The sequence below is a fragment of the Ceratotherium simum genome, chromosome 1, assembly GCF_057802395.1.
Source record: "Ceratotherium simum simum isolate JZ-2026a chromosome 1, ASM5780239v1, whole genome shotgun sequence".
NCBI lineage: Eukaryota > Metazoa > Chordata > Mammalia > Perissodactyla > Rhinocerotidae > Ceratotherium > Ceratotherium simum.
Window position 1 is genome coordinate 1 of NC_141900.1, and position 9,377 is coordinate 9,377.

The window sequence follows — 9,377 nt, forward strand, 5'->3', positions numbered from 1 at the left end:
ACCAAGCCTATATGCTTGGTAATTGGCTCCACTTTGTGGACACTTCGCTCATCATACAGAATGGATTTCTGTTTCTTCTCAGTTGCTAATACCACACCATTTGCAGCTTAAAAAAAAAAAAAAAAAAAACACTAAATGTTTAATTGTTTAAAGACTCTGCTTCAAATTTTCTAATTATGAATGCATTTCACCCAAACTCCTTTCTTTCCTCTTATTTATAAAACTTTTTCTTCTGGATTTCTATATCACAATTACCTAAAGAATGGTATAATTATATGACTAGCTGGTATATTTATATGAATATAATGGTATAATTATATGAATGAAATAATTATAATACTTTTAGTTTAAGTTTTATAATTAAGTTTTTCTAAATTATAGGAAGGACAAAAACAGCCAGAGAACAACGATATATAACCAATGGAAAAACAAAAGAATACTCAGTTTTCTGAATGGGCAAGACTATTTATGGATTATTACAACTAATAGATAAAGGTGCTATATTTATTTTGAAAAACATTTTTAATCACCTAAAGCTTATTACTTTCTTTAAACCTCAGAATACTGTAAATTAACAAAAAGAGTTGTTAAAAATTATGCTACCACAGCTGTTTATTTATAAATTACTAATTAATTCCAAAAGAACACTAGGCTAACTATTAACAGGTATCTGAATGAATGAAGCATTTAATTACCTTTAATTCCCACTGAAGGGGCTCCTCCAGCTACAGCAGCCAAAGCATATTCAATCTGGACAAGTTTACCAGACGGGCTTAAAAAGAAACAAAGGTAAATTCACACATTCTCAAATATTTATTATAGGAACATCTCTGAGAAAAGGCAGATATATAGGTCAAATCCATTAATCAAGCACCAAGGAAAAGCTGGGCTTTGAAATTTATCATGAAGTTGGACAGAAGCTAAGTTTACCAGGTGATTTGAACATATTCATAGTGAAGCACTCATCTTTCCTTTGGCTGTTTTTTCTTGTCTGCCACTGAAAGCAGCCTTACTGTTGCCTTTCACCACTTACCAATCTTGTGACTGTGGGCAAGTTATTTAACCTCTCTGTGTCTGTTTTCTCATCTGTAAAATGAGGATACTACTACTACAGTAGTTACCTATTTCAAAGGTTGCTGTGAAGAGTAAATGAAGTGATGCTTATAAAAGTTGCTGGCACAAAAGTAGCACTAAGTAAACACTGAACAGTAGTATTATTAAGAACATGCATGTGCCTGTTAACACCCAAACAACAGTATACATTTCATGTAGGCAGGAGTCATACATTTTAGAAAGGAGACATGGCCTAAGATGTAAGACCTAGATGTCAGTCACACCAAAGTATTTTCAATATAACATAAAACTATTTCTAGAAGCCATGAGCTCATTACACTTAAAAATCTGGCTCCATGGGTTTGGTGGCCAAACACTAGTCTCAAACTGGCCTTTTAGGTCATACTTCATCTCAATCTAGTTGTTGAATTACAATCATCACAAACCTTGCAGACCAACCTTATTTTACAGAGAAAGAAAAAGTCCCTGAGTGAAAGTAATTTGTCTAAAGTGACACAGCTAGGTCTATATCTCCAGCCTACTACTAAAAAGATAATTTTGATTTTCAGGTCATCTGTTATATCTTCATAAAATTACGGATACTCCTTTTGTCATTCAAGCCTCAACTAGCACCATGCCACCTTGCTCCAGACACACAGACTACTCTTAGATTTCAAAACACCTCTGACAAGCCAATCCCTCTGTCTGGAACACATTCCCCCACTGCCTAATGAACTCGTTCCTGGTCATCCTCCAGTCCTTAGTAGAAATGTCATGTCCTCAGGGAAGCTGCCCTGACCACCCAGACTAGGTCGAATCCTATACATTCATGCCTATGGTGTCCTGTACTTCCTCTTGGGCTAAGATTCATCATACTTGGATTATTTTTACATTATTTGTCTTCCTCAACAAAGTATAAGCTGTTTGGTCAGGATTCCAGCACATAACCTAGTACCAGGAGTCCACAAATCTTTTGATTGAGAGAGACATATCTAGACCTATTTAAGAAATAAGCCTAAACACAGCAGTTTAATGCCTTAAATGACAAAACTAGCTGACGAAAGTGGAATAACATCAACAGGCATTTAAATTAAAAAATTAGGCTGTACCTGATTTCCTTTAATGGTCACTATTTCAATAATCATATCATGACTTTCTGGGTCTAACCAGTTGTCAATTATTATTTAATACCTAGTTCAACCACCTCTGGGGAACATTTTAATGGCTCAAACTTAACAGATACCTTTTCTCTGATCCCGTAATCACCTGTATATACCTTTACCATTGTCTTTCTGTGTGAAAGCTCACTAACCTATGAGTTCACTGAGCACTCACCCATCTTTGTATTCAATCATGCCACTACCCCCACCCCAAAGCACCAGCATCACTACCTGGGATAACTGAAATAGCGTTCTAACTAGTTTTCCTCTTTTTCACCCTTCCTTCCATTCCCTCAGCCAGAGTTACCTTTGTACTCCTTCACTTAAATCTCATAATTACTTCTTGGTTCAAAATAAGAACTCTTTACTATTGCCTATGGGACCCTTCATGATTGGCCCTGACCCACACTAACTTCTTGTTCACTTACTCTAGCACAGGGCTCTTCCGTCAATTCCTTTAAGAGTTAAACTTCTTTCCCAGCTTCAGGACTTTCATTTGCTATTCCCTCTGTCCACTCTCTCTACCCCTAAATCTTCAAAGAGCTGGCTCCTTTTCATCTTCCAGTCTCAAAAATCACACCCAAGCACTGGCCTTTTCTGACTAGCCAATCTGAAGTTATGTTCCTTCTTTCACCCTCTTTTTATAAAAATTCCTGCGCAAGGGAAAAACATTTTTCAAATGTAGGCACCAATCTGTTTACTCATTTACTGTCAATATCCCTAACTGAATGTAATCCACAAGAACACCTTTCCACTCTACATAACAGTCTCTTATCACTTCCACCATTAAGAGTTTAATTCTGATTACCACAGGCTAGAAACAAATGTTTTCTTTTTTTATCTAAAACAGAGTTGAACCATCATGTTAAAAAACAAGAGTTTACTTTAATAAAGCAATTTATTTTAAAGAGATTCAGTCCCTGATGATATATGTCTGTTTTATGTTTCAGCTCCACTAGGACTACATGTTCTTAGACATACAGGACTACGTTCGCTTTGTTCACAAATACAAACAGTGGCTACCTGGGGCACATACTGTTCTCTGTCATTGTATATGATGAGATCTTTTATTACAGAATTAAATTAATTTCATTCAAAGGTAAAAAAAAAAACTATTACATACCCTCATTTATTAATGAAAACTGTCAAGAGTGAGGAAGGTATTTTAGGACTTTAAGAAGACAACTAATGGAAGTGTTTTAATTCTCATCAGAATGAACTCAGTTTGAATGTTAACTCAGCTACTCACTATGACCTTGCACAAGTTGTTCATTTTGTCCGACCAGTGGTGAGCTCATCGGTAGATGCTGCGATAACATTTATCACACACGGTAGTGGAAGGAGATGGAAAGGTTCAGTTGCACCCACACAGAAAGGACTCAACAAGTTAAATCCCGCCTGCCTTCAGCCGTCAGACAGGACTACATTTTAACTAAATGAGGCATTACTGATCCGTAAGAAAATGACCAAATTGAATCCTTCCCGGTGGATTTATTAAATCCTTCGATGATAGTTTCCTCACGTTGAGAACGACGGTTCATCTCAATCGTATTTGGAAGAATATACTTATTATTTTAATCTCTTGTTCTAAAACAGAAAAGCCTACAATCTTTTTTAAACATATCCGCCTCCAAAAAAAAAAAAAAAAATTGGCCACGCAAATGTAGTCCAGTAGTTTGGGGCTCACCAAGGCGATAGGAAAATTAGCGTTTTCATCGTTAGTCCTCATGTTCCTCCTAAACGGGGTAACGAAGAAACCGAAAGCGGGAGGAGATCTCGAAAGACACCAGTGCCAAAGGGAGACTAAGACTCAGATCTAACTGTAAAGTTGAGGTTTTTCGAGAAAAAGGGACCCCACAGATCTGGCCAAGATTCCGAGGTCCAGAAGCTCCCAAAGCAGGCCTACTTGGGTCAGGAAAGAAATCCCGAGTTCTGAACGGGACGCCCGGAGATAGCTAATACAAATCTGCCTTCTTTTCTAGTCTCCAAAGTGAAAGGAAATCCTGGCTGAGGGCCTTACCCTCCCGCAACTCCGAGGTCGCGCCGGATCCCCAGACCCAAGTTCCCGCGGCCTCCCGGGACCGCTGCTCCCCGAACCCCGGGCGGGCCGGGCAAATGACTTTGCAAAGCCGCATTTCCACCTCCATTCGCTAATAGGCCCTCCGAAAGCACCAAGCCAGAGAGACCAGGACGGAAAAAACCCGGTCGGCAGAGCTCCTGCAATCTCGGCTACGCGGAGGACCTCCGGGGCCCCTTCCCTACCTGAATGTTGTCAGCGAAAAGCTGTAACCTCGCTCCGCCATCTTTACCCGAAGATCCAAGGCACATCCGCACACATGCGCACTGCGGCCAGTTTCTGTTCATTTCCCCTCCCCGCTCCTTCCTTTCTCTCTCTTTGATTGGAGGAGAGTCGGAGCCGCTCCAGGGGCATGCTGGGCGTTGTAGTTAGGGGAGCGGGGTTTGTCCGACTCTGCGTCTATGCGCATGCTCGAGGTAGGGGTGGGACCCAGCAGACGGGCGGGAGCGGAATCGGGCGAGGAAGATGGCGTCGGCCATGCTGGTGCTGGTAGTTCCGCCGTGGCCAGCAGCTCGGGGACTTCTCCGGAACTATTGGGAGCGGCTGCAGCGGAAACTTCAGCAGAGCCGGCTAGGCTTTCCCAGTCCTCCGTGGGGTAGGTAAAGGAGGCCGCCGTGGAGAACGGGTTGGATGAGAGGACCCCAGGCAGCGTGGTGGACACAGCGCACACCGCGCCCTCCTCCCGCGTTCTGATCCGCGGCCTCGCGTAGCGCATGTTGTCCTGAGCTTTGACTTGCTTAGATACAAGAGACAGCTGTTTTTGCTTCCTCATCTCCCGCAAAAAAGAAGTCCTTTGCTCCGTTCCTACACGGAATGTAACCCAAGCGCATTAGCTTGGCTTCAAGGGCCGCCTCTACCTGGATCCTCTTATCTTTTCTTTCGAATCCTCCCACTCCCTAAAGCAGTTTGTCCTCCTCTGTGGTGTTTGACCTCTGTGCCGTTGAATCCTGTTCCCCGTGTTTCCCCCGGGAACTAATTTTAATTGGAAGTGTCTTGGGTGTTAAAATTGTCATTGCTTTGACATTTATATTCTACTCGATTTCTAAGGTATCTCGAACATGATAATACATTGTGAACAGAGAGCCCACTATATGCCAAACCCTTCTACATGTGCTTTCTGGATAATCTCCACAACAATCCCATTAGGTATCTCCACCTTTCAACTGAAGAAGTAGGCTCAGAGAGGTCCCAAGGCCACACGGGCCATTCAGAGCCTGTGCAGTTAACCACTGGCCTATGCTTAGCCATACTTTTAGGTATATTGAAAAGGAATGCCAGTTATCAAGTGTTAGACAGCTTTGTATGTTTTTAAGAGCTCCTAAAGTTAAAAGAAGTATTGCAAGTCTGAGGAATAGCAAGGAGAGGGTAAAGGAATCTCTTTGATTTTATAAACAATTTAGAAAAACAAAAGTGAAACGTTGAGAAGCACATAAATAAATTAATATCACACAAAGAGTGGTGAACTAGTTCTCTTCCTTAGAGAACAGACAGGAATCAAGTTTAATATTATGAAGAACTGGGTGACTTAAAGGGCCTACCATGTTATGTGACAAAGGAGCCAACTCAATTTGAATATAATAAAAAAGAGCCAGTAGGCAGGTATCTTAGTGCAGGTCAGAAGTGCATTTTGGGAATCTCAAGCTTAGATTTACTTGTAAAGTGATTAGGTACTGCCCACCAAGTAGAATGTGGACAATTGAGTGTTTGTTTTGTTTAAATTAGGTGCCTCTCAGACTTTTATTTGTGTTTACTACTAAACCTGAGTTCTGTTCTTCATAAGGTGAAAAACTCTGGGTAGCATTTCACTGATTCACTTTAGCAGGTGCTTCTAAGAAAAAATTTTGTGTTCTTTAAAATTGCTTTATGTATAAGCTTTAGTAAATTTTTATAGCTAAGGTTTTCTGTAAATGTCTGTTGAATGTAGTATTCTAAATTATCTTTATATGTGTCTGTTGGCATATCACTGTTGATCGTTAAGGAGAATGATATCTGTATATAGTCATTTTAGAAGCTAGAAACCGATTCTGTATCTCCCTATTTTATTTTGTAGGGCCAGCATTAGTGGTCCAAGGTCCAGCTATATTTACGGAACCAGCAAACGATACCAATGGAAGTAAGGAGATTTCCAGCCTTTTGGATAGTATCTTTTGGATGGCAGCTCCTAAAAACAGACGCAGCATTGAAGTTAACCGGTGTAGGAGAAGAAACCCTCATAAGCTTATTAAAGTTAAGGTAATATGTTGATTTTTGTGGGTGTGCTTTTTCTCATGTGTACCGCTGCATATCCTCTTGGTATATTCATATAGCCTATGGGTAAATTATTCTTGTATGTCTACTTTTCTCTGGCCTAAATAAAATATAATGTTTTTATTATGTATGTGTATATGTCTACTGTCCTGTAGCCTAAATATTAGGAAGACAGTCAAGGAGAGAGTCTGGAGCCTGGAACGGAGGACCAGGTTATGAAGAGCCTGCATGACTTTTGATTGTGAGCTGTGCCAGTCCTGAGCTGTGTGATTTTGAACCATATATGAGTAAACATCTGAACTATGGCAGAGCCTAACTAAAATTAAAGTCAGAAGCAGTAGGTATATTGGATCTTGGGTTTTACTAGACCTTACATACTTTGTTCTTCACTGTGTGCAATAAAATACTGTGAAGGAAAATACTTAGATAAGTAATAAAAAAGCTAACATCTGTTTAGTGCCTATGATGTATTTAAGTGCTTTATGTGAATTATCTCATCGAATCCTCACAGCAACCATCCAAAGTAAATATTGCTTAGCTAATTTTTAGGGTGAAGCAGCTGTGGTTACAAGCTGTTGAGTGGTGGAGCCAGGATTGAGCCCTGGTAGTCTGATCCTTAAGCCCAAGTTCTTCTCTTGAAACTTTTTTGTGTGTTCCTGTCCTCAGACAATTCCAAATTCCTCCCCCACCCCCCACCATAGATACACTCTCTTCATTGGTCTAGTAAACAAAAATTATAGTGTTTATTACCTTTGATCTGTTATTTTATGGCTTTAACAGCCATAAATTGAATTACTGTTTACTCCATGGCATTCCACAGCAGCGGTGCAGTGCAGATGAAACTAAAGAACAGAGAATTGACTTAGGTAAGCGTCTGCATTTAGTATTAAACCAAACCTTTAGAACTTAAGCCAAAAAGTATTACTGAGTCACAGTTGGGACTTAAAGTCTGGAAGTGAAAAATACTTCATTAATTAAAAGAACAATAATTCATACAATTGGTTGAGAGAATTTATGATTTTAGGGATGAGATCTTGCACCAATCTATTACATGGTTTCCCTGACTGCATTTATTCTGAGGGAAAAGAATCCTGTGCTCTTATCCTGTGCAGTCATATTCTTCATTGAATTGTTTTCTGCTGCATATAGTGCATTATTCTGTGTGCTTTGATCAGGAAGAGAGCACCAGCTGACTGCGTATCTTTTCCGTACCTCCAGTTGGATGTGCAGTCAGGTTTCCAGTGTGGCAGAGTAAAATGAGAAGTTGGTAAGGCAAGTAATTTGCAAGGTTCTTTCTTCATTTCAGAAAATGAAATTCTTTTTGTCATCTGCCTTACAAATGTTCACATATTAATCTTATGAAGTGTTTGGAGTTTCTTTGGTGTTCCTGTTTACTATTTTGCCTTATATTTCAAAACTACCTTTAGAACACGTCAAAAAGACTTCTTTAGAGGTTATAATTGTCTTATTAAAGTTGGATAGACATGTATAAAAACTCCTTAAAATACCCTCAAAGTGTAACTATTAGGAAGGGAGTTTTACATTAAGGAATAATCAACACTCATTCATAAAAAGAAAAATTACACCACATACCAACTATACTTCATACAGGAATTTTAATCACACTGTGATAAAGCAGGGGAAGCCAACCTGTAATGTCTTTGTCATCTTGTTTTCCCCAGGATAGATAGAAAGAAAAAGTATTTCCTTTTTCCTTGGTCTCTTATTTAAGATGCTGGCTGTAGGGATCACCCCATGTGATGGACTCCTTATTAGGTGTTTACTACTGAAGGTGGGGAATTGAGTACCATTTTACATAATATGACCACCCTGTTTAAGTAAAAATGTACCAGATTGAAAGTCGGTAGACCTGAGTTCTAGTCCCAATTTTTCTACTAATTCAAACACAATGTTGTTTGTCCTCAGTTTCCCTATTAAAGTGAGGTTGAACTAGATGGTATATGACCTTGTGCAGCATGAACATTCCAAGAAAGTTCAAATATAAGCATCACTCCTGTGATTATTTGTGCATTATTTTGCCTCTTGTTAAATATGATTTTGTTTGTTTGTTTTTAAAGAACAATATAGACGTTTGTCCTGAGTGTGGTCACCTGAAGCAGAAACACGTCCTTTGTGGCTATTGCTATGAGAAGGTGTGCAAGGAGACTGCAGAAATCAGAAGACAGATAGGGAAACAAGAAGGGGACCCTTTTAAGGCTCCTAACGTAGAGACTATGGTGCTGTACTCAGGAGAGACAGCCTCTGAACGAGATCAGGGCAAGAGGATCATTGAACGAGACAGGAAGCGACCGTCCTGGTTCACGCAGAATTGACACCAAAGATGTTCAAAGAGGATGACTTCACGTAAAACATTTCTCCTGAAAGAGAGGAAGATTCTTTGTTTTTATGTTGGTTTCATGCTTGTTTTTAAATCATCAGTATAGTTTAAAACATTCTTTATAAGCAGTTGGTTTTGTGGTGGTAATTTGAAGAATATATCGTGAGTAAATTCTAAAAATGTTTGTTTATGCAGAGGCTCAGTGGATTAATATGTCTGTTTCTATTACACTATAAGATTCTAAGTAAACATAACAGTTTCAGGACAGAAAAATAAAACAATTGAAAATTCATAGCAAGAATTATGTATTTTTGGCTCTGGTTTTATTTGTTTGCCAGTGGTTTTTTTTACACAAATATTTTCGTTTAAGTAACACCTGGAAATAGGTTATTGTTTGAATTCTGGATGTTGTTTTTAAGATGATAGTTGTGGCAGAAAGAAAAAAATTTCTATTCGGTTTGTTTTAGCAAATTAAAATTGCCTTTGGTAGAATTCACTTTCT

At 39.2% G+C, this 9,377-nt stretch overlaps 1 protein-coding gene across 1 annotated transcript; it reads left to right on the forward strand.

Moving 5' to 3' along the window:
* Positions 1-4,727: 4,727 nt before the first annotated feature.
* MRPL32 (mitochondrial ribosomal protein L32) lies at positions 4,728-9,167 on the forward strand. The gene is made up of 3 exons (XM_004438311.3): positions 4,728-4,885; positions 6,341-6,522; positions 8,616-9,167. Exons 1-3 carry the CDS (start codon positions 4,756-4,758, stop codon positions 8,868-8,870), a joined length of 567 nt encoding a protein of 188 aa, XP_004438368.2. The 5' UTR covers positions 4,728-4,755; the 3' UTR covers positions 8,871-9,167.
* The last annotated feature ends 210 nt before the right edge of the window (positions 9,168-9,377 follow it).

What these genes read in the sequence shown, in the direction of transcription:
- MRPL32 (XM_004438311.3), top strand. Translation starts at nt 4,756, where the DNA reads ATGGCGTCGGCCATGCTGGTGCTGGTAGTTCCGCCGTGGCCAGCAGCT. An exon ending in CTTTCCCAGTCCTCCGTGGG is followed by an intron (nt 4,886 to 6,340) that starts GTAGGTAAAGGA and finishes TTTATTTTGTAG; the next exon opens with GGCCAGCATTAGTGGTCCAA. An exon ending in ATAAGCTTATTAAAGTTAAG is followed by an intron (nt 6,523 to 8,615) that starts GTAATATGTTGA and finishes TTGTTTTTAAAG; the next exon opens with AACAATATAGACGTTTGTCC.